The 26,444-nt window shown below is 35.3% G+C and overlaps 1 protein-coding gene across 1 annotated transcript in view; it reads right to left on the minus strand.

The window, feature by feature from the left end:
• LOC137403723 (cell adhesion molecule DSCAM-like) overlaps positions 1-14,434 on the minus strand; it is a 47,988-nt gene extending 33,554 nt beyond the window's left edge. The window contains exons 1-9 of the mRNA XM_068089743.1: positions 14,307-14,434; positions 9,882-10,114; positions 7,416-7,644; positions 5,576-5,719; positions 5,160-5,315; positions 3,610-3,732; positions 2,682-2,852; positions 2,471-2,585; positions 2,223-2,374 (exon numbers count right to left, since the gene is read on the minus strand). Of these exons, the coding sequence (XP_067945844.1) occupies positions 2,223-2,374; positions 2,471-2,585; positions 2,682-2,852; positions 3,610-3,732; positions 5,160-5,315; positions 5,576-5,719; positions 7,416-7,644; positions 9,882-10,114; positions 14,307-14,397 (1,414 nt within the window). The 5' untranslated portion in view covers positions 14,398-14,434. The remainder of the gene's footprint in view (positions 1-2,222; positions 2,375-2,470; positions 2,586-2,681; positions 2,853-3,609; positions 3,733-5,159; positions 5,316-5,575; positions 5,720-7,415; positions 7,645-9,881; positions 10,115-14,306) is intronic.
• Positions 14,435-26,444: the final 12,010 nt, after the last annotated feature.

The following is a 26,444-nucleotide window of genomic DNA, read 5'->3' on the forward strand; positions in this document are numbered from 1 at the left end:
TTGCATTATCGATCTCGTCAACACATTTCTACCTGCGGTTTACAAATACAAACTAGTCGCAAATTGAAAACAATTTCGTAACAGTGAACTGGACCTGATGAATCTAATTATGTTTGTTCCACTGCATTTATTTTCACATCACTATATTTTCGCACTCATCAGAGCTGCGAAATTAAGTTGCAGCAAAATTTTACTCTGTATGCCACTCACGAAACTAAATACTAGCGAAATATAAGTGTCCTAGGGTAACTCAAAATTTTTGTTGTTGCACTTCAATGGGCAGCTTTTCTTACTAGGAGAAAGAAGAGCACATATAAAATTACAACTAAAACCTTTTGTTAAGAAATAAGCCCTGGTAGATGGTCAGGATGTGCCACTACTCAGTGTGTGACCATTAAAAATCTATTTTAAACCGCTGTGTAGCTGCTGCCTTTTAGTAAAGGTTGACTTGCAGCAAAATTCACATTACAGTTATTTGGTATCAAAAGGTTCACCTTGTCTTATTCTGCTGTGTTGTAGGTGCAAAATATGTGGAAATGTGATTACAAGCTCTTGAAAGTTAAAAAACGAACAGTTAATCGCAGCCATCACGAAAACGCCGTAGTTTGGAATATCTTTATTTTGATGACATTCTCAAAAATTTTGGTTATCGTTTGACACGTGATGTTATCACGGGAACTGAAAGGTCAATAAAAGGCTCAATATAACAGCAATATAAAGGCTCAATATAACAATATATGACAAACACTTCGGGTTCTACCGAAAAGCCCGTATCAAATATAGATGCTCGCTACTTAACAGTTTTGTTTCGGTTTGGTTTAATCGTCTAGTCGTAATCTAATCATGTGACCCATACTTCCTGCTAAACAACGCAAATAATTTCTGCAGCATTTTTCGACTATCACAGGTGACCAATAGGCTCGTCATATTTATCAGAGAATGATATGCACTCCTTCGAGCTAAGGTTAAAAACTTGAACGAAACTTTACGGTAGGTTTTAAGATATCAGTACTTAAAGTGACAGCATTACAATGATGATGAAATAGACGTGGAAGAAAAATAGACATGATTTTATTGAATGGGTGAAGTATATTTGTGAAAATATTTCGACAATCGAGTTGCATGAAAGTGTAAACAGAAACCATCATGTTCATCTACGTCCGATTTGAGCCATTTTGAAAAGGTATTCCGATCTATGGCGTTTTTGTGATGGCTGCAGTGAACTGTTTGTCTTTTTAGCTTTTAATAGCTTGTAATCACATTTCTACATATTTTGCAACAACAACACAGCAGAGTAAGACATGGTGAATCTCTTGCTTTTAAATAACTGTAATGAGAATTTTGTTGCGAGTCAACCTTTAAGAATATTAGTAAAACCTAACAACTGATGTTCGAGCATGCAGTTGAGAAAATATACCAAAAATAAAACGTAATTATTAAAGATCTCTACACGGGCCAATGTGATAGGCTTACTGATGTCAAAACTGCGGCAGATCATTCTAGATATCATAACAGAATTTAAATGAAAGTTTCTATCGCTGCTCTTTATCAAAATAACTGTCTGTAAATTGATGTATTTCAAGCCATCGTAGATCATTTCTAGAACATTTCCTAGGTACAACAAACATCACTATTATTAAACTATGACCATAGGTCACAAACATCTTTATTAAGAATGTTGTATTCCCTCGGATAGTTGTATTTATTAGTATGCTGAACTGAGCGCAAACTGAAATGATAAAAGATCCCACTTATAAAATCAGAGGCTTGATAGCAATTTGGCATTAATAGCGAAAAACCATAAATTTCATAAAAGCATGTTAAAAAGCTCTATAGCAAAATATGCCAAAATATAGCAAATTTACATGCTTAGCTGTTTGTGTAGAACTTTGTAATGTCCTAACAGAGAAAGTCTAAATGTTGAATTGTTATAGATATTGGCATATTAGTGTTCAAGTTATTCTCTATAGGTATTACTATACTGCTATTACAAGTTGATGATGATTTTATTCTTCTTTAGCCCATTGTGTTTTAACATGGCTTGTAGAACTAAACATATAACTGTCAATATAAAATAAATAACACTAACTGTTTAAGATATTTCTGCGCATCAAGCAGAGTAAAATGAAAATCTTATATCTGCCTCTAACTACCGTCAGCATACCAGTGCAGCATTTTGAATGCATGGGCTGCTAGCAACAACATATTGGCAAACAAACTACCTTGAATGTTGACTTGCACAGAATGTTGGGCCTGTCCATGACCATTGGAGGCAGTACATGTATAATATCCTGCGTCCTCATTGACAACATGATCAGTATAAAGGGTTCCATTGGGGAATGCTGTTAGATGGCTAGGAAGAATATTCTTTGACCTGAACATAATAAATGTCACCATGTGACTTTTTGTGAAACGAAGAGAAACTAGAAGATAGCAACTACAAGAAATAAAGGCTAAAGCCGGATCTTACAGTTTAGCCCAGCTGACGTATGGCTGAGGATCCCCAGCAGCCAGACAAGGTAACATTAGACTGCTATGAAAACTGATGTCAGCGGTTGACTCGGCCAAGGCAACAGTTGGTGGAGCTGCAACATGAAATGAGCATCTTAAATAGATCGTGCACCAAAATATAACCTGTTTCATACATATGAGTAGAATCTACAGCTTACAATGAAACATACCAGGTGTAGTCGGTGAAGCAGTCACTTCAGGAGATTCTTCGCCGAAATCTGTCTGATTATGCCTAGCTTTAACAGTAAAACCGTAGACTTGACCTTGAGTAAGATTGGTGACCATTGCATGTGTCTTCAGATTAGGAAATCCAATTGACATTCTGCGCATTGGTTTCTCTCCTGAACATAAAAAACAACAACAGAGTCGTGCAACAGAAAGGCACTGGGCTTACAGAGAACATGGCAGAAGTTGCATAAAAAATTTGGCTGCATCCACAACAGTTCAGCTATTCATTCAACAAGCAAGCCAATGTTTGGGGTAAAGCTATAATTTTTATTAAGTTTTTAGAGTAACACAAAACATTTGCAATTGTACTGCCTTTGCGCTCATACAAATTAATTTGAATGATTTTGTTGAAAGCGATATTGAACTGCTATTGTTGATGGAGACTGAACAAAATTAGTTACCACTGCTACATGAATGGCTCGGTGACAAGCCAGACCGACACAAGCCACCAAGTGTGCCATGGGCAAAAAAAAAATTTGTGTAGAATGCTCCTGGCATGAGCTGGCCAGTTTTGCTTCATGTCAGAAAAGGAAAGTGGTTCCGCATGCTGTGACTCTGTAGTATTGCTGACAAGGCTCATGATGAACCGACTGAATCTTGGGCCAACAAAAAAAGTTAAAAGACCAGCTCAATCTTATGGTGATAGAAACCACATTTATGCATGCGTATCTAGCTACTAACACTTACAATCATATGACTTGATTAAAATATCAATGGTGGCCAGCTTATGTAAGATTTGTTTAATTAGTACATCTAATAATTGGCACAGTCTGAGTGCTGCTGAGTCATCGTGGCGTGTACCGACCACTAACATGTGCCATATGTATGTATGGTAAACACTTCAGCTAATATGCACATACAAGGACTCACCTCTGAATGTTATCAGCTCATACTCTATGACCAGACCAGTTGATTCACAAGGAGGAAGCCATGAAACGAAGACAGCTGTAGAATTGATAGCAGCAGCCTTCACTTGACATGGTGTTCTCGCAGCTAAACAGCATAAGCGAATACACAGCAATGAGCAGGGGATATGCGTATCATTCTTTATTGCATGGCATGAATGTAAAGAAAAATGTTCGTTCACAACGATTATACAATGAGCCAAAAACTCATAACAAGTATACTTTCAGATCTTGTGTTGCAAGCCATGCCGCATAGCCACTAACATATGTAGAACCAACATTTGTGTTTGTTTATTTTAACTGAATTGCTTTGACTTGACTTATATCTAAATTTTATATGAGCAGATAAGATGATTAATTCATTCTTGTGTAGTTTTTCATCAGTTCATACCAGCCTAAAGGTTATATATATAAAATTACTGCATATTGTTCAAATATAAAAATCTACTCAAACTATATAAATATATAGTTAAAGTCAAATTTAAAACTAGCTACACCCATTTAGAGCATAACTGAATATTTACTCATACAAAACGTTACAAATGATGAAAACTTTGTAATTCGATCAATACCATCATAGTGAATGTTACCTACCTAGCTCACACTGATTTAGATTGTATGAAACTAGATTTCATAATCTCATGAATATGTTAAAATCTATTACAACGTAAAACGAGTGCCAAATAACATTGCTGACAGGAGATTCAGAGAAGCCAAACAAATGTGGAGTTGTGCGCTCTTTTGTTCTTGTCAAACAGAAATTTGCTTACGTTTTACCAGCGTATATGTAATAGATGGCTACATCAACTGCAAGGGAACCAACTTTTAATAAATAAATATGTTTGATGTACCGATACATAGTGGCCTTAAATATCCGATCGGTTGTGTTTTTATTTTACGGAATAGGTCCACTATTAACGGCAGCTGTCTGGTTGTATATGCTAATATAAATGGTGCTCAGCAGGATTAAATCAACTGAATTGGAGTTTTGTTTGATGATTCTTCCAGTTTCATAACATTTATTGTTTTAGGTGTGCTGCCTTGACTTATTGTTCAAATTTTGCAAGAGTGCTTTTAAGAAACAAGGCAGAAAGGAGTAATTCAAGTTGGATTTATTTGCAAGCATAACACCACAACTGTTGGCAAAAGTAAGCTTGAAAACATGGCCTCACGCAGATTATGGAGCTAGCACTTGGTGATATGGAATGAACTTGAAATAGCAATTATTAGGTTCAAGCTAAAAAGAAAATGATTGTTATCAGTTTTTTCAATTATTGTTAGTATTTTGTATTACAAATTTAATTTTTGAAAAACTTTCAGCATCTGCTGATATCCTAAAGATAAAATAGCAAGTAGTCTAGCATAAAAACCAAATATAAACGCAATGCAAAAACTTGCATTGTGTTTATTAACCCAATGCAAGTATTGCATTGGGTTGTAAACCATGATATTTTCTGTTGTAGGTTTCAATATAAAAGGAATCATTGAGTAACCCTCTAGAACTGCAACTCTTACCTGTTGGAGGTGTTTTCACATAAACAGGAGAGCTCCTGAGCCCATCTCCATAGCTCGTGTATCCACACACCTCTATGCTATAGTTTGTGTAGGCTCTGAGGGTTTTGAGAGCTAAACTAGTCTCCGTTGTTGTAAAAACTTGATGGTCTCGTTCATCTTTACAACAAGAAGAGGAAGATATTTAAGCATTAGGATTCTCCTTATGAGATATGCTATGGCCACTTGGATAAAAAGCAAGACAAGATACACAAATAGATTAATATTATAGGTTGTCGACGGGCTGTCTGTAACAGTTTAGCAAGAGTGTATCCCATCAGCATTGGGTCCTCATTTTTAAAACCTTTTATGCTTAAAATGCTGATGTACATCAACTCAATGGCAAGCTATTCTATCCGCAACAAGACATATGTACGCACCCTGCCTCTTATTGATGCTGTGAATGATGACTCTGTAGCCTGACAACTGGCCATGCAGATTTAAAAGTATGGGCTTCTCCCAGTGCACAGTTATTGATCCCACATCAGCGATAGCTGTCACATTCACTGGGGCATAACTAGGAACTGCAAGAAACAGCTGTGTTCATAGTAATATACAACAAACTAAATATGTATGTTAACACACGTTTAATTAAACTCATATTCAGTGTTGCATGAATAGAATGCAAGCATGGCAAAACACTAACAATTATTTGAATAAGATGATATAATCTAGATCACCTCATTCACTTAACGTTTATGATTAAATAGTGCATTATCTGGACAAAAATATGATGATTTTCTGTGAGTCATGATGGAACAACTCAGCAAACTAAACACTAAGGAACATTTAAAAATATACTGAATAACACAAAACTACAATCATGTTTGTGTGATGCAGGTTTTAATTTATTGTACATGAATATCTTTTCTTATGCATCTATATTAATTATGATCAATGTTACATGGACCACTTTAGGATACCCCAAATTGGAGGGCAAATATAATTTGAATATTAATTAATTTAATAAGTTTGAATTAATACTTGGTAGGAAAATATAATTTGAAGCACTCCATAAGTGAGCTGCCACCTGCATCACTCCCGAGTAGGCATCCCACTAGTGGGGCGCTCAACATAAGAAAAAAAAGTGTGTGGAACAGCAGCTTAATTCATATGGTAGGCCTAGTTGTTTGGCAATTACCATATAGCTGAAGAGCTCCTTTATAATGGACTATTATTTTATTCAGCTACAAATGCAACACATTTCAGGTTATTGGCAATCTGCTGAAATTGAAAATAAACTCCCTAAAAATGACTACTGTGATTGCAATAATTTTACCGATAGAAGCTTGAAACCAAAATCAAGTAACTCCATGTAAGCCATAACTTACAAAATTGTACTTTTTTGGGACACTTAGGCAGTGACTCAACAGCAATTTTACTGTTCAGTGGTAAAATTTGTGTTTAGTATTCTAGAAAAGGAAAACAATTTTTCAAGTTAAACAAGGATGAGCCGATAAAACTTGCCATCAGTTTGAGAGCGAGTAAACAGAAACAAGTGAAAGGAAGAAAGCAATATCACCCAATCTTTTATTTTGGAACAGCGATCAGTCTGAAGCGTATCGACCCGCGATCTACAGTGTTTACAATACCAAATTTTATAACTAACTGTGTGAATAACTCTTGCCATTCTGTCTCACACGTGGTGTGCCCATGTAAGATTTTACTAACTTTGTAGATCGATAAAGATGCGGTGTTAAACACCCCGTTCCTTGAGCAGTTCCAGCGCCAACAGCAAACGATTGTTACATGACATACAGCAGACAAGAAAAAGTTGCTAGCTTGTCCTAGCCCTATCAGTCAAATAAATCATGAGAGAGTTAACTGTGAATGCCACAGGTCGTATCAGAAAGAAAATTTGTGGGCACCGCATGTTCTAAGTTTTAGGCGGTTTTGTCGATGATCATACGCCATTTTCCTTTTTCAATCATGCTTGAAAACATAGGTGTTGGATTGTCAAAATAAATTGTAAAATTAGTCATGCTACGTTATTCAATAGAAAACAGGATAAAACCATACTGACTTCTGACACCGAAGGTATAGGCTGAGTCTTATTTAAGCTGTGTGAGCATTTATTTTTATTAGTGACTTGGTGAAAGGTCTGCTAGCTGGCGGTCACTCCAGAATTTCACATAGCAATGTAATATGTGATAGGCGGCACAACACCGACAATCATGACCCACAATACGAGTGCACAAAATAGGCGGTGGGAGAGCTTACCATTCTCAAATGTATATCCACCGATTGGTTCAGAGTACGGTCCAAGGCCCTGACTATTATAAGCGGCTACAGTTATTGTATAGTTTGTATCAGGTTCTAAGTTGACAAGAGTGTAAGAAAGAATGTGGGAATCTGGGATATCGAGAAGATTTTCACCAGGTGGCGCCGCAAACTTGAGCACCAATCTATATCCCAACAGACGGCCATATTGCAAGCTCTTTTCAGGTGCCTGTACAAAACAATACAAGAATCTGTCACACGAAAGTTTACAAGTAGACTTTAAAGCTGTCACTTGACGCGATACATTATAAGCATGAGTTTTAAGAAAAACAACAGAATTAAGAAGCAGATGCAAAGGAGAGTATGATATAAGTACAGTAAGTACTCAGCACTCCTACAAAGTATATAATCTGTTCCAGGAATGTTTACGTTACAGGGATTTTACGTTATAAGAACAGTGGAATACATGTGAATTGCTTAATCTTTTCCAAAATCTTTCCAAACTCATCCCTTTGGCTAACAAAAGAGAAAAATTTGAATGAACTTTTTTTAATTTGTAGGATGTACCGTAACTGCATTATTATTGGTTTGCATTGACAAATTTTCTCTTTTTTGCTGATTAATTTCACTGGTTTTATAGACCAAGATTGCGAAAATTTTCCAAAAAGTTGATGGGGAGCGAGCATCTTTGTCAGTCATTTACAACAATTTACTTATTTTTTCTAAACAGCAAAGTCTATTCTGCAAAGTATGACTAATAACAAATATTTTATATGAATACAATAAAGCAAAACAACAAAATATTTTACTATAAAAAATGGTACTACGTGTACGTCATCTATCTGTACCCAGAGATCAAGGTTAGGATAAAAAAAAACTTTCGACGATATTTCAACTCGTGACATTCAGCTTCATGGACGCTGTAACAACGGCAACAATCGATCGCCTTAAAGTATTTATAGACAGTTAGTTATTTTCTGTTTTGTCGACACAGCTGACGATCCATCACAATGAACTGGAATGTCATGGAAGTTGTATAGTACAGTACATGTATATATACAGTAGATATAACGCTATACGGGCGGTTTTTCTTTCGCAAGTTCAGTGAGATAAATTAACATCAAAATCGAATGAGATAATTTGCCCGATTTGACACATTACGTTATATGGGATTTTTTACGTAGTGCGAAGCAAAAACTTCATACAAAATTTTAAGGCTATTTAAAATTTACGTTTGAGGAAGTATACATTATAGGAGTGTCTACTGTATATAAAGCAAGTTTATGGAGCAGCGTAAAATGTTTAATATTTTACTAAACTTAACTTTAATTTTATCATCGTCTTAATTTTTATTACCTGCCTGTCTCCGGCTTGGGGCTTTTTGCTTCTTTTACTATAGCCTTTAACCAACCTTATTAAAACCTTTTTCAAACTAAATCGACAAGAAAAACCAAGCGATGCTGTTCAAATTTGAAGTTCAAAAAGAATTTTGTTGATGCCGTATGGTGGGAAAAATGCTGTAACGAGGGACCATATAAACTTCGTATTCCACTTTGTAAGGTGAAAAAGCGTGAGGCAGAGACACCGTAATCCGGGGCCCACTGTACTTTGAAAACCGAGTAAATAAGTCCATGTGTAGCAATAAAAATTTAAATAACTCTTGCCGATTCATTCAACTAGCTGTAAATTTGAGATGCCCTTTTTCCAATCCTTAATTATTATTCGGTATAATTTTCATTTATCAAACTGGGCGGGCAACTCCTTAAAATCCTAATCAGTTTGAAAGCCAATAAGACAAATTTGTGCATAGTGCAGAGAAGAACATGTAAGTTAGAACAAAATTGGATAACTTGGTGCAAACCTGCTCATATAACTGATGTACGTCTGTTCATTTTTTGGAACACTTAGCAACAATGGAACATGATTTCACTGTGAAACTGAAAAAAATTGTAATCAATTTGAGAGAGTTTATGGTCGGGCAGTGTGTAATAAACTGAAAACAGCAACACCTGACATGATGTTCATACAGAAATCAGTCTGTAGCATGCTGACCTGCAACCTATGTTGTTCTTGGTATGAAAATAGCTTTGTTATTAATTTTATAGACAGCTCATGTCATTGATGAGGAGTTTACGTAACAACGGTAATTTCTAATTGTAACACATTCTACACTATTATTTCTGCTATCACAAGTACATTAGACGCTGTAACTGTAGTAACTGTTGAATTATTGGTTTGTATCGGCAACTTTTCTCTTCATTCTTATCACTTCGCTTATATTTTAAGGCTAACTATGAGTCTTGTTGTTCAAACCAAATTTGGGAACTTGTACCGACTTAATGCTTTACATTATATGGAACTTTTTCACATTATGAAGCAAAAACTACATAAATCATTCACATTAAATAGAATTTACATGAAAGGAGGTTTACGCTAGAGGAGCATCCACTGCATACTGATATTTACCAGCCAGTTGACTTTCATAGAAGTTGCAGAAAGTGTCGACCATTGAATGCGTCTAGGAGGCCCGCCTGGACACTCCTCGGCTGTCCGAGCAGATACTTCCTTGCTCCAATCACTGATCCCTACTGAGTTGGCTGCTGACACTCTGAACTTATACAAAGTGTCAGGTTGAAGGTTATGGATGCTGATTGAGACTCGTGAACTGTTGATGGCGCTCGTCTCTGAATCCCACTCAACTACAATTGTAAACAGAGTGGAGTATGAAACCTGAATTGAAACTGTATGAATGAACAGGCACACTGTAACAAAGGCGCAATTTTAGTAACAATTAATAGTTTATGCATTTGCATATTAATGACACAAAATCACTAAAAATTTATAACTGTTTCTTTTTATAATTTTAAAGTAAATCAATTGTACTTTAAAATCTACTGGAAAACGTTAAGTGCATGAATTCTTTTTAACAAATCCATTTATAGCAGTTCCAAGCAGTTCCAAGCAGTCAAGGGGACTACTCTATTATCTCGATGAGCTTGATTGAATACCTAATAATCGATTAAAAATAGTAAGATTATTTCATAAGTTTCATGCGACACAAAGTTTATCCTGATCTATTCATTTTATAACTGTTTCTAAATGGTCCAAACGATCCAGATTCATTTTTAAATACTGGCTGAAATGACCCTGTTCACAGCTGCCACTATTTATATTAATATAGAAGCATAGTTTTAGCATAACTTTACACATTTACACAGAGGATCGTAACAAATCTATTTGTCTATTCTTTCAAAACAAGGATATAGGATAGCTATTTTAAACAACTAGTTACCTAAAAATTGCTGGACAGGCTCTATCACTAGCTATTTATAGCATGATATTTTTTCGGAAACAAACATCGACAAATGGTTGCAGTTATTTTTTAAGCCGAGTGCTTTAGCAATGATTTTTTAATTAGTTGCATTAACAAAGCACTCAACTGAAGTAGCGCAAACAGAATGGGAGAGGAATATATCCGTTTGGTGCGGCTTCCATTAGTGGAGATCAGTGAACAGTGGAAATATTACCTTTTATTATGGAAATAATGATGAACCATAGCAGCAATTTAGTACCTCACATTAGTTGATAATCTTAAAAGCGTTAAAATATCAACTTTGACATCTCTGACATAATTAACATACCAAGGACACATTCAGCTGAATGCATCCTTGGTATGAATGTAATTGCAGAGCTTATAGTGCAGTTTATTTGGTTACAACTGATTCTTGACTTTTTTTTAATTTATATTTAACCATCTAGGTTATAACATTGAGATCAGTCACAAATTAAGTATTTTGCCACCATCAGTTATTTGAGGTTTTAGCTAAAAATTATATTATACCTATATTAAACTGGTAAGAATAATCATGGTAGCAATTACAACCAGCAGTCTTGAATACAAACCAGATGTCGCCAGTAACAACTGAAATCTTAAATACGATTAATTCCATTTGCCTAATTCTTCATAGCATCCGCTCTGAAGAATAAGTGTATAGCAAAGAATTGAAAACTTCACATTATCGTGTGGTTTTAGCAAATGCAAAATGCTAGGAAGCTGTAACCTTAAAATCTTTCCCCTTTTCTGTTGAGAATGGTCACAAATCAGATCACAAGGTGGTAACAGTGAGTTTACACCTAGTTTCAGTTGGTTAAAACTAGGTTTGTAGGCCTATTGAGATTAAATGTTAGGGTGTTAGAGGGTAGCCTTTGGTTTAGAGGGCTGTTTGACCGACTTATCGTGTACCACCCCCCACACCCCGCATATAAGCCTATCTCGTATATAAGCCGACCCTAGAAAAACAGCCATGAAATCAGATAATTTATAAGAACTCGCATACAAGTTGACCGTATAGAATGCAACATGCTGTATGTATCTATCAGAGCAAAATGTTGTGGAAAAATAACGACTTTTGCAGGCTTAGTACAAAACGTTTCTGATTGGTGAGTAGTTGTGTAATTAGCGTATCATGTTTCCACTTAATTGAAAGGAGACAATCATCTGTTTGTGTTGAGCTAATGAAAAGCATGTTTGCATCTCACGTTGGCCTTAGTATTGCTTTTCAAAAGCACATTTTTATAGCTATTTGTTCTTCGCGGTGATCAGAAGCATTACAGCTACGTAGGTTTTACAAATTGTAGATCAATGGACTATTGGGCCATAGTAGTAGTGACAGTGAGTATTTATTTTTAACAGTAATAATGCCGCAAGCTATAGTGACAATTATTGCTATGTGTCACTTTTATTAACAAAGTTAATAAAGGTTCGAGTTATAGTTGTTAAAACTTAGGTGGCGTAATGTCATTTTGTTTATTTTTAATCAGAGTTATGTGCCCATACAAATTTGTAAAAAAAATTTGCATTTTGGGATTGGCTTATATGCGGGTATATACGGTATGCTACCCAGCTTTGCAAAGGACTCTTAAGGACATTTGTAAGTCTGAGACTAGTTTGCAACCAAATAGTGTGACAGTTCTTCTGGTTTAGAAAGTTGGTATGTGGGGCAGCTGTACAAATCTCAGCTGTTAATCCAACACCTCTTAAGATGTGGTAGCTAAGGGTTACGCAGACAACTCCTACTATATATACCTCTAGCAGCTCAGGTTACTTTGGCAACGGCAAAAAAAGATATTTTTCAAATCAGGAGCTCCTAAGATATCTGAGAAAATAGAAGAAGTTCCTTTGCATGATCCCACAAATTACCTCTCCAATCATCAGATACCATGGGCCAGAGCCAGTCATACTAACGAATACCTGAGCGAGTTTATACTGATTTTATTTTATGGCAATATACCCATCACCGCTGATAAGGGAAGGGAGTACTGTAAAGATTTTGCACAGGCTTCATTCTTATACCTCATTAGCTGCACCTTTTAACCGAAGCCTTATGAGATAAACATTCAAAATCCTTAACTTTCACATCAGGTTGAGAAAAGAGAAAGCACCGAACTAATACTGCTTTCCTGTTAATCATTCAAAGATTTGAAATAGAGTTATTGGCATGGGTTATTGGTGTGGTGTAAGCTCAAACTTGATGAATTCTTAACTGGTTTCTACAATAGATGTAGGTTGTCCAGTCCGAGGGGCTAACTCAAGCCATACTGAATGAGAGAGTATTTACCATATAAAATGGTGTTGAATGCAAGTAATATATCAGAGGTTTAAAACCTCTATATATAAATATATAACCTCTATATATATTTATATATAGAGGTTGTATATATATTTATATACATACAGAGGTTTTATATATATTTATATATATAAATATATACAACCTCTATTATATATATATGTATATAAATATATATATATACATATATATATGTACTGTACTATATGTACTATATATATGTATATATGACTGTATATATATACAGAGGTTATATTGTAATTATTGTTATTACATTTTATATATATATGTATACATATAATTTAATAACAATAATTACAATATAACCTCTGTATATATATATACTTATATACATATATATATAGAGGTTGTATATATATACAGTCATACATGAATAACTCGCCCTCGGATAGCTCGAACACATGGTTAACTCGAACGGTTTTGTTTGGTCCATTCCCACACAATGATAAAGTGCTTCAGATAATTCGACCTCAACTTCGTTAACTCGTACAGTTTTTTGCCCAATGGCTACCGAGACGGTTGTTATCGCTTTAGAATATCAATTTATTCCAAGCCATAGAGATAAACCTCAATTTTTAGTACATGTAGTTCATAGGCGTCGTTATTACCATCATAGGCAAAATATTTTTGTCAACGACTTTTCAAAGGTTTGGTAAAATTTGATTTTTACCAAACATCCGCTTAGCGATGGTCCTTCGAAGGCAAAGAATAGTGAGGTAACCTTGGCATAAACTTCAAGAAAAATCGGCAAAATTGATCTTGGTTAAAACGCTCAGAAGAAAAAGATGTCTTTTCCTCTGAGCATTTCAACAGCGATCAGGTTTTGCCAATTTTAATCTGAAAAACGTCCTGGCAGTCACATCACCTAAAACAACAAACAAATCTCAAGTAATAGAAAAATCTCTATACTTTCTGGTAAACATTTTTAAACTTTACGTTAGAAGCATTTAATTCGAAACAGGCGATTTATGTTTTTGATTTATATTATAGTTTGTATATGTACATGTATCTACTAATAAAATTAATACATAGACTTGTGACAGTGCTCTGATAACTTGAACGCTCTGATAACTCGAACACTTTCACTCGGTCCCGTGAAGTTTGAGTTATCCATGTTTGACTGTAAATAAATATATATACAACCTCTGTATATATATTTATATATATACAGAGGTTGTTTCACTCCAACTACATATAAATGTGTAGTAGGAAATGAATTGCAATTGCTAACAGGACATACCTTTCCGGACTGAGTACTGCACTGTGAAAAATAAGATTGGGCTGTTTCCATCATCACTCATCAACCAAGACAGAGCAATAGACCTACTCATAGATCTCTCAACTGTGCATTCCTTTATAGGATGTGGTCTTTCTGTAATAAATAAATTTTTATGTGGTGCAGAGTTGTACACTGTGCACTACAGTCAATAACACTAAATAATGTGGTTAGGAGATGCGAGTGTGTAATTTCAATATATCTAATGGCTTACATGACAAAACAAAAGCATTTAATTCAAGTATAAAAAATTTACAATGTGAGAGCATCTTTCACATGTAACGGTAAACAATTTTTATTTAGCTGACCAATGTGCTCGTTCTTTGCAAGTGAAGCAGTACACATGCTACATTAGTGCCTACTCTACCTGAATGTCTACCACCTACCTTGTACCAACAAATGAATAACCTTGACAGCATCTCCAAACTGGTTCTGGCAAGTACACCAAAAATTCCCACTATCTTCTCTCAAAGCTGAGGATATAGTCAGCACTGACACCATGCCATTCTCTATATACTTATTGGTTATCTTCATCCTATATTGCACGATGAACAATGACTAGCCCTATCAAAGCCCATCTATCTATATGCTTATGGAGTACAGAAATTCGGGAGTCGTAACTCTTTCACAGACATCAAACCAACAAGTTTATGAACACGACAAGCTAAAATTGTAAGGCAGGATTGGACAAATTTAAAAAAAGCAAAGGATACACAAAGGAGTGAGACTAGACTCAGCAAAACATCAACTGTCAAAATAGGAATTTACCTAGAATCTCTTTCCCAGGATGATGGTGCATTCTCAAGTCCAGGGCTACTCTTACTCCAGTTGGTAAAGAGTGGGGGGTTCCCAAGAGCGTCACACTCCAATTCAACTTCCTCACCAACAAGAAACTCTGCATAGGTGCTTTTTTCCAAATATAATGCAGGAACTGTAAAAACAATAGATGCAAACTTTAGTAGCACCTATTTATGGTCTTAAAAGAACTTTTTAGAGATGCAACTAGCAATAAATCCTCTGCTAAGTTTTGAAAGCAAATAAAGCTGTAAATAGATGTTTATGAGATCTGACTTCAACGAAACTTTCTATACTGATTCTGTACAAAAAAGAGCTTTACCGGAAGGGTCGAGTCTAACAATATGAAATAGCAGCTCTTGATACCTGACTATGATTGGATAACAGTAGAATGAAAATTTAGTTAATTCGTTGTGTATTAACCAGAAAGAAGTGTTAATATGTTGTGTATTAACCGGAAAGTATTAATCTGTTGTGTATTAACCGAAAAGAAGTGTTAATCTGTTGTGTATTAACCGGAAAGTGTTAATCTGTTGTGTATTAACCGGAAAGAGATGTTAATATGTTGTGTATTAACCGGAAAGAAGTGTTAATGTGTTGTGTATTAACCGGAAAGAAGTGTTCAGATGCAAATGATCTCATGAAAACTGGTGATAAAAATGTATTGATGGTAGTACTCTAAACTAAAAAGAATTGAGTTTCATAGAGGTCACAAACTAAAACAATTGTTTATGACTGGTTAATGTTAGGTACCGGCTGGTAATTGACCATGAACGTGCTTTCACATCAAAAGACTGTTTAAAAGATTGCCACTTGGCAGAATCTCGAAATTTTGAACTGAGTTTTGCGTAAAATTCTTTATGCGTATGTAGAGCAAACCAGAACCAGGTTCTTTTGCTCAGTTACAAAGTTATGAAATAGAAGATATGGAAAAAATCCTTGCAATATTTAATGCAAGATTTTTACAGCAATTACATTATAAAAAATTATTTAGATTAATATCTTCAATTTAATGATTTTTCTAGGCACATTCACACCAGCGAAAAATGATTTGCTCATGTAGAAATTTTAACTGATGCACTAATGCATTTGATATTTTGCTATATTATTATATTTATTTTATATTGTCTTTTTGTTAACAAGCTATACGTGTTGTTTTGCAGTCACAATAAACATAAGTAAACTCCCTCGTTATTATTCAGGTTGCTCACTGATTGGCTGCTATGAGCATTCTTGTAGCTGTTGTTAATCAATGCAACATTATTGGCTACTTGTAGCAATTTTACGGCGTATCATTTACACCTGAAAGTCTTTAGCACTTCAGGCGCTTTTTCCTCACCAAAAAATGTGAACAATGTGCTGTAGTGCAAATGCAATTTCAGCGGTTCAAATGTAGATATCCAAACTATAGCTCTCTTACCATTCACTGTTAGCAACACTGTTTGGCTTTTGTTTGGCCCAACCCCGTTGCCTATTTGACACATGTAGTAGCCTTCATCATCCAAACTTGCATTCGTTATCAACATGGAACCATTTGAATAGAGCTGAAATCTGGGCACATCGCTAGGGCCTATTCTCTGGTATTGACCAGTAGCATAATCTAAAAATAATGACAAGAGAAAACTGATTATTTCTAGAGAAGATACTAGTAAAGCTAGTCAGAGCTGTAAACTCCGACAACTAACTGACATGAGTCATACACGATCAAGGCTAGTCACTTCTGTAACTGTGCTGCCTCGACCTGATAGCATAGCATATAGTTCAGTACCTGATGTGGCTTTTTGTAATTACACAAGCACCTGTAGGTGGAGTCAATTCTGAACTATTGCCTGCTAGCCCGGGAGTCTCACCATGCATATTAATGAAGGCAGAGATCTCTCATCGCGTGAATAAATAATCCTACTGGGAGTTAAATGATAATGCGGAAAGATGAGTGCCAATTGTGTACTCAAAGGCACACTTGTCAAATATACTTCATAAAGGTGTACGGCGAAGGACAAGCGCCTCATAGGCATGCTAAGAAGTGGCAGCAGAATGTGAGAGATTAGAAGCTGGCTACGTTGAACCACTTGAAAACAACAACTATAAAAGAAGTGATAAACTGACAAACATTGAAGGACCATTCCCAAGGGCGATTGCTATAAAGTGTTAAGTGGTCGCGTGTGGTCCTATGTTTGTTTAATGTTATCTGTGTAGGTCCAATATGCAGCATATGGTATGCAACTGAATACGCTAATAAAAGGGCGCATGAAGAAATTGCAATAGCCCCTAAATCTATGAACATTTTTGTATAAAAAACAGATGTAGTCTACATGGAAAGCACCCTAAAGATCGGCCTTTGATGACCCTTATTACCAATGCGAGCAGCGATGAAAGTTAGAAAAGAGAGCTCGATTGTCAAGAGATTCATTTAGGCTAAGCGCTGGTATAGTCATGACTGAAATCAAGGGAATTGTGCGATCAGAACAGCTGTTGATACTCACACGACTACAAGATAACAGCGGATTGGCTGAGCGCTGTACACGAGCATAAATACATGCAAATTCATTTGTGCTTGAAAATCTACAACTATCCACTGTGCAAATACTGTAACATCTTCTAGGGTTGCGCAAATAAGTACATAATCTAAAAGCAGTTTATGTGAATAGAGATGTATAGCATTTTACTCATGAGGATGTCGATACATAGTTGCTGTGTTTACATGAGAACATAAGATGCCAAAACCTGTACATTTTAGAACCTGTACATAAAGTTTGCAGACACCTCAAGATGAGTGCTTCGATGTTTAAACTGAGTTTGACATATACAGTAAGCTGACATATTAGTCGGATCATAATCCTGAGCGCAATTCATAAAGTAGTAGTAGCTGTCGCATATGAGTGTAAGAAACTAACTTGACCTATAATCTGTAATTGGTTTCTTTTCTTACCTAGAGCTTTTTTCCAAACAGTAGAAGGAGTAGGAATACCATCACCTTGACAAGGCATTAGGATAGAAGATCCTAATATGACAGAAGAGTCAGCGGGTCTCCTCAGCCAGTATGGTGAAACTGCAGCATAATAAAATTCATAGCTGGGCATGCTTCCGAAATGTTATAAATTACAACAACATGAACAGAGTGGTATGGAAGGAAAGAAACATCACAGTTAGACAGTCTTATCATTTACACTTCTATGACCGGTATTTAAGCAGGGCATAAATGTCAAGTTTTCCAAAAAGCTGTTGTTCATAACAAATTTACAAAATGAGCTCACTTCGATACTTATGAATTTATTTGCACCTAGCTGCAATGTCACCTTGTTTATTCTCAGAAACATCTAAAAATTGGCTATCAGTAAATAACTAGTCAGGCTTACGCAGTTAATCCTGAACTCACCATTGACAGTAGAAAGCTGGGCAGAAGAGGTGACAACTCCGGCCTTGTTCTGAGCTCGACAAGTGTAGTTAGCTCTGTCACTAAGCTGAACACTAGTGAATGTCAAGGTGCTCATCAAAGAACTTTTCTGCAACTATAAAGTGATCCTAAATATGCCGTAACCAACAAGAAGCTATGGCAATGAAAGCATGCAGTTTTACTATTCACTAACGTCACTAACAATGCTTGATTGGCAGCATGCAAATGCTTTACTAATTACAGAGCAAAAATCCCTTTGAAGCAAACAGTGATGTATGTAACATTTAAAATATTTTGTGAAAATAAATTCAAGAAATAGGAAGTTCACTTTTTTTAATTTTTGGTGCTAGCTTATCTATTTATGGTAAGTGAGAATATTACATGCGGTATATTTGTTACAAGGTATGAATAAGGTTGCTAAGTATATTTGACAAAATGGAAATATTAAAGATATTCTAGATGTTCGCGACCTGGTGAATGAAAGCTCAGCCTATCCAGTCTTTGATGAGAGACACTCAAAGAGTCACTGCATGAGTAATCAAATCACACGAATAATTATCTTTGATCATCAAACACCCACATAACTAGCCATCCAATGCTCTGTAATTAGCACTCTATCTGCTCTCAATTCAAGCAGCTTCCAATCCAATTAATTACTCAGAGGCAGCAACACAATCTAAACACTATAACTTAATTCAACTTTTATTGCGTGTATTAATGTCTAGGAATCGAAGCCTCAAGTGTGTAATGTTTCGTAACGGATCGTCTATGACCCACCCCCCTACTCTATGTACCGCAACCATAAGCGGTACATTCAAAGTAACTCTGTACGACTAGGTAAAATGTAGAGGCATGTTATACTAATTAGTAGCCTAGCATCTGTGTGCAGCTTGCAGGGGAAATTTACTGATTGAGTAGCATCGATTGAAGGGGAAAACCTCTAACTACGAGTCTTAATGTCTATCTAGCAGGTATACATTAAAGATGTTTTATTGGAATTGTTAAAAAGTGGTCATTAAAAGAGCGAGGAGTGGCAGATACGAGTATCAGTAAGCTTGGATAAGATGTACTTACTGTGTGTAGTTGTCAACTAGTTACACTAGACTAATTGAAATAGACTTGGTTGTTCAGTGATACCTGACACTAGAAATGGTACAATAAACCTTACGCGGACTCTCTCTTTCTCTGCATGTCAAAATTAATTATCAATTAAATTTCGGTTTTTCTCTAGTGAGACAGAGCCAACAGTTAAACCATAACTGTCACGAACAACTTTTATTGTATTTACTAGGTAAATCAGACACGCTGATTCCGATTTTGTACTCCAAATAAAGATTAGTCCATTAACCTTCAAAGTCATTTAGGCTTTTTTAAAGCGTTTCAATATCCGTTTCGAAAACAACACAATCGGCATTACAAGCTCCGCCCATAAATATGTGACGAAACCTAGCTTTTTCAGAAACGGAAGTTAGGAAAGTTTAGTCCGATTTAGAATAATAGAGATAGGTGTCTTAAAACCCATTATTATCTAAATCCAGCCTGTAAAATAATTTCAGTTTTTTATGAAAGGGATATAAACTATTTAAAATTGCTCGCAGCTTGTTACATGACGTTTAAATGGGCTGGACGCCGAGAAAAATGAGTTCAAAAAGCGCGGTTTTATCACGAGCTAGCGTTGTTATCGCGCTTTTTAAATATGCAATGCTAAATAGCTTATCTACCTTTCAGAAAAGACTGATATTATTTTTAAAGCTGGATTTAGATATTAATAGATTTTAAAACACCCGTCTCTATTATTCTAAATCGGTCTAAACATCTCTACGTAACTTCTGTTCCTAAAAAGCTAGGTTACGTCAAGTATTTATGGGCGGAGCTTGTTATGCCGATCGTGTTGTTTTCGAGACCGATATTAAAACGCTATAAAAAATCCTTTATTACTCTGAAAGTTAGTGGCCTAATCTTTATTTTGATTACAAAATCGGAATCAGCATGTCTGATTTACCTAGTAAATACGATAAAAGTTGTTCGTGGCAGTTATGGTTTAAAACAAAAATTGATGTAAGATGCATTTACAGCATCTGTCATCAATCTGAGAGGGATTTATACATAATATATTCTTACTAGTAGAGATCATATATTTGAGCACAAATAGGTTGCATTTAGAACAAAACAAAGCTTGTAAATCACAAAAGAACACTATAATTAGGAGTTGTTTCCAATTTGCTACAATTTTGAGCTGAGTATATCTATTTCAAAAAACAGATAATCATGATGTCAGTTAGATCAATGCAACCACTTTTCTTCATTAACCAACTAAATTCAAATCTGAATAATACATGTTTGTCTATTGACTTTGAACAAGGTGTACATTTAACCAAGAAAAAATATTGCAAATGAGGTTCACACCGAGCGTGTCCAGTCTTTCTTCATTCAACTGTTAATATCTATCAACTCCCAAACACTATTACTTACAAAGTGACGTTAATGTTTCCTTATTAGCACATTCGACAGCAAACAACAAGTGAATTAAAATAATTACAGCCATTGAGCAACTATAGAGCCAAAATCCGCTCCAACCGAGAAGGTGCAAAACCAACCTCAATTGTAATAGTGGAGGTTCCATACTCGGACAGCAGCTGACCATTTCTAAACCAACGAAGCTCTATGGGTTGATCGCCTCCTTTAACCTGGCATACAGCGGCATACGTGTCTCCTTTCTTAAGTGTAGGAAAAAAGATAGGCTGCAGCACAGGCTGATCTGTGAAGATAAAACATTTAAATGCTTGACAATGTTTTTTGCATGAGTATCATAGAATTTAAAAGACTAGCTTTTGCATAAAAATAAAATAGATGAAAAGCAAAAGCGGTTGGTTTGGTGATAACCAGCACTAATTCTTGCTGAGAGACAGAGCGGCTACACGTAAATAATCATATTAAATAATCCACTTCCTGTTAGCAACATTTAAACATCCCAGCTAGCTAGAGGGTAGAAAGGCTATAGTCATAGTCTGTATTGTTGAACTAAATACCACCTACCAATTAGGAAAGATTTTAAAACCTTTAGGGGCAGTTCTGTTATAATCGCACAATAACTCCTGTTGCACATAGAGCAATATTGCTAGAGAGGAATAATAGTAGCAAAGTAACTAGAAGGCTTAGCTATAAAGATAAACCATAAAACTAAAATGGGCTTATGTCCAGCAATTATTAGGCTTCAGCCGCGCTGTTTCAAACAAATGAAAAATATTTTTGACAGTCTTTGAATTTTCATCCCAAAACTATGCCATCTACCAAAAACGTAGACTAAAACTGTAAGTTTTTTTTTCATACACGTGATTAATGCGTCTAGTTTTTTGTTGTATTCTGTAAAGATGGTTGAACATCTTCAAGAAACTAATGCTCGGAAAGGGTTAGCTTATGTAAAGCAAATTTTTACTCAGATTTTTACCAATTAGGTAGCTTACAATGTTTCAACACAGCGATTGGCCCGATGATTTCATGATGTTTACTTCATTATACAACTAACAGCACTGGCTTTTACAGCATATGGTAGACAGGGTTAATATCTGATATAATCCATAATTAAGTTCTGTGTGCTGAAAGAAAGCATTTGCGCTTCGCTACTTACTTATAACAAAGAGATACAAGCTCTCACTGGAGCTGTGGCCCTTGCTGTTGTTGGCAGAACAAGTATAGTAGCCTTCATCTGTCTTCAGAACACTTTTAATAGTGAGTAAACCTTCCTCCGTCAGGATCATCCTCTCATCCATCCTCACTGCGCTGCCACCTAAACAAACCATCCAGTCAACTAGCCTGTAGTAAGATAAATACGTATGAAGGAGGTGACACACGCATGTGGGTTAGCTCCACCTTTTATTTCATCATAAAAAGGGCTCGCTGTTTTCCTTTTTATTTTGTACAAAACGTGAAACCGGAATAAAACAAAAATCTGCAGATACCATGAGAAATGAAAAATATTTATTGAACAATGCATTTTAGTTTACCTTTGTGCCATGTTATGGTAGAAACTGGGTGTCCATACACATGGCATCTCATGACAAGTGTCTTGTTGGCCACGGCTGTTCTGTTTGACATTGGTCGAACCACAGGATCACCTAGAATATTGTTATAATGAGTCGTACATGTATAACAGCCTTGTATTTCATTCTTACATTACACAGCAAATCAGTTACAAACTAGCAAACAAAGGGCATCATATTACAAGGAGTTCAACATTAGCAGCTAACATGCACTCATTGATAGAAAACAAGGGGCTCATATAGAGGTACCGTTCCATGAAACAAATAGCTTCACTTGAGTTTGTATAACATTGTCTCTCATGCAGCATATATACCAACAGCAAATGAAATGTTATAATAATATAATGAGCCAAGCTGGTACAAATGCAATTTTACTTCGATTTCTTAACAATACGAATATACAACTCAATGACTTCATACATTGATAAACTGACTCAAGATAGCACAGCAGTCGCACTGTTTAAGACACCAGAATATTCTTAATTTTTTTGTTTACTCTAAAACTAATAGATTAATTTTGTTGGTCTCTTTCAGCCCGATGCTACTATACATTTTTACAGCCATATTTTTAGCAATTTACATCAGGTGATGTAGGGGAAATAGCGCAAATTTAGCTGCCGGTAAATTTGCATACTAACTAAAACTTCTATGGCCAGGATAATATTCAAACTATCCAATAAAAATAATGACAAAAAACTTACAGGATGTGTCAAAAATTGTAATTGTAACCAAACATAATTTATGATTGTTACAACTAGTCGTAATACTACTGAATTGTTGAGTTAGAGGCAAATAAAGAAATAAAGTGGAACCTCGGTTCTCGAACACAATCTGTTCCGGAAGGTTGGTCGAAAACCGAGTTGTTCAAGATCCAAAACAAGTTTTTCTATTAGAATTAATATATGTAAGTTTTAATCCGTTCCAAGTCGATTTTACAACTTCGGTAAAGTATTTTTTAACATTTTACACCATAAACTGTACTGTATACTATAAATAAAAACGAGTAGATATAGATCGTGTTTAACTTCAATAAAAGATTTTCTATTTATGATGGTGAAAAATGAAAACAAAAAGCAAACATTTCGTATGCTTTACTCTTAAAACATAGAAAACATTAAAGGTTACGATACAATACAAAAAATCCTAAAAATTGATAAATGAAACAGCAAAAAAATGCAACAGATCAGTTACATCAAAAATTGTGTAAAAAAATAGAATCAGCAATTGCACATTTACTTCACAACTTTGAAGAAGAATCCTCCTCCAAAACAATTTAGGGTAACTCGACTAGAGTTGTGTCCCTAGAAAATCTCTTCGGTAGAGGCGACTTCATCCCAGATGGCTCCTTTTTGTAAAGAAATAGTGATGCGAAACTTCTCCCTTTTTTGAGAACCTTCCGAAAGTGGCTCATAATAACGTCGTTAAACGTATAAACATGTTGTTTCTGGGGCTGTTCCGAACGTTCAATTCAAATGCGCATGTTCCGGTTTGGTTGAGAACCGAATTTATGGTCGAGATCCGAAACGAACAAATCTCAAATTTTTTGGTCGAAAACCGAGTTGGTCGAGAGCCGAACTGTTCGAGAACCGAGGTTCCACTGTACAACTTTGTAGCATTAACAGTTCATAATATTAGCAACAATAGATAAAAAGTCCTGTGAAGGCATGAGCTAAGAGGAATGGCTCGACAGTTAATGTGCACCTGCATGGCAATATGAATAAGTCATTAGATGAATTTTATATTAGTGTGGGCGTCTTTTCTATGCAGCTGACAAAAATAAAGCTGCTAGACGATACAGGGATAGATATACAGAAATAAAAATAGAGATAAATATACATGGATAAATATACAGGGATAAATATACAGGAGTAAATATGCAGGGGTAAATATACAGGGGTAAATATATAGGAATAAATATACAGGGGTAAATATACAGGCGTAAATATATAGGTGTAAATATACAGGGATAAATATACAGGCGTAAATATGCAGGGGTAAATATACAGGGATAAATATATAGCGATAAATACACAGGGATAAATATACAGAGGTAAATATACAGGAATAAATGCACCGGGATAAATATTCCGGGATAAATATACAGGGGTAAATATACAGGGGTAAATATAAAGGGATAAATACACAGGAATAAATACACAGGGATAAATATACGGGGGTAAATATACTGGGGTAAATATTTTCATATAAAAGGTGGCAAGTACACAGCGACAACTGAACCTTTGTTAAGTTCTTTAGAATAATTAGGTTCAGTGAACTAACGGCCAACGTTGTAATTATCTCAAAGTCCTACTGAATCTGTATAATTTTCATAGTATTTATGTAAAAAATACTCTCTGAATTTACTGTAGTTGTTTTGCATCACATATGTATTTCCTTTCTTGTTTTCAAATTGAGTGTGAAACCATGAAGCGAAATCAGTGATTTAATGCAGTCATTATATTTCAGCTAAATTTGTAAGGAAAAGGTTGCGTGACAATAAAATTGAATTTTTTTTATGGATAAATTTGGAATATCAAATTATTTATAATAACTTGCTAGCAAATTCTGTAACAAACTTTGAAAATGGTAGCGCAAGACTAATACATGTAGGTATTAGTCATGCGACCACATAAAGAGGAGATGGTATCCTAAAATTCATATTTTAAATCTGCACTTGCCTGCGCAGGCCAAGTGCAGAGGTACACATCCCATTATACCACCACACAATTACACCATTTTCTTACTTCCGACATTGCAGTCTCATCAACGTTAAAAATCCAACCATCTTTAATTAGAGCTTCACGAATCCCAAAATCACCAGACGATTCGATACTGCAAATTTGCAATATCGAATCGCGATATATCGCGATCTTCTATTTATAGACGATCGCGATATATTATTATATATATATTAATATATATATGTAATATCGCGATATAATATATTATAATATATCGCGATATTATTATGTAAAAAACCTTATAAATTTTTGTTACTATTTATTTGCATATTTTAATTTGAAATGAAACTGCTTTGTGTTTGTCATGATTAGAAACATTCATGTTATGGATGCCTGTGTGCGTGGAAGACCATGGAATGAGCTTATTACAAGACTAGAAGGCCGGTGCATTTCAGTTCCAGTATCGCTCACTCTGATAATCATCAGGTCTGAGATAAATCGCCATTACATGATTATATCGTTTATACAATTGACGATATCTCTATCGTCAATATATATATTCATATACATGTATATTATATACTAGCTGTGCCACCCGGCGTTGCCCGTGTAATAGAAGAGTCTTTGGACAGAAAATTGATTTGTATTTAACATATAACAACATTTGCCATTATAACTTTCAAAGTACATATCATGAGAGAAGTGTGTCGTTTAGTTGAAATAAATTAAGAGAAAAATAAAAACGACTGTAAAGGTTTTAAAACTTTGTCAAACAACTGTACCTTTCAAGCTAGTAGCCTGGCATATTGCCAATGGAAAACTCCACTAAGCTAGTTAATAAGGTTAGGCTTCTAATGACGGTAAGCCATGACTTGGAGTCTGTATTGTTGTCCAGCTCAGCTGTTCTAATAATAGCTATAGCCGGATTTCCAACAGACAGATATACAGACGGACTTTGAGAAATATATATATATAGATATTGGCGACATGGTGGCAATTTTCAAATCGACTACCTTCAAAATCCCCACCAAACAATTAAATAGCCATATCATGAAACTCTACCTTTAACGCAATCAAAAATCTGAAACTGAACGAGTAAATGAATAGACTCTGGTCACTGTCAAACCTTTTTTAAAGATTATTAAAAAATAATCGGATATAAAATTTGACAATTCTGCAGCATCCTATGCTA

Source organism: Watersipora subatra, chromosome 1 (assembly GCF_963576615.1).
Source record: "Watersipora subatra chromosome 1, tzWatSuba1.1, whole genome shotgun sequence".
In the NCBI taxonomy this organism is placed as follows: Eukaryota; Metazoa; Bryozoa; class Gymnolaemata; order Cheilostomatida; family Watersiporidae; genus Watersipora; species Watersipora subatra.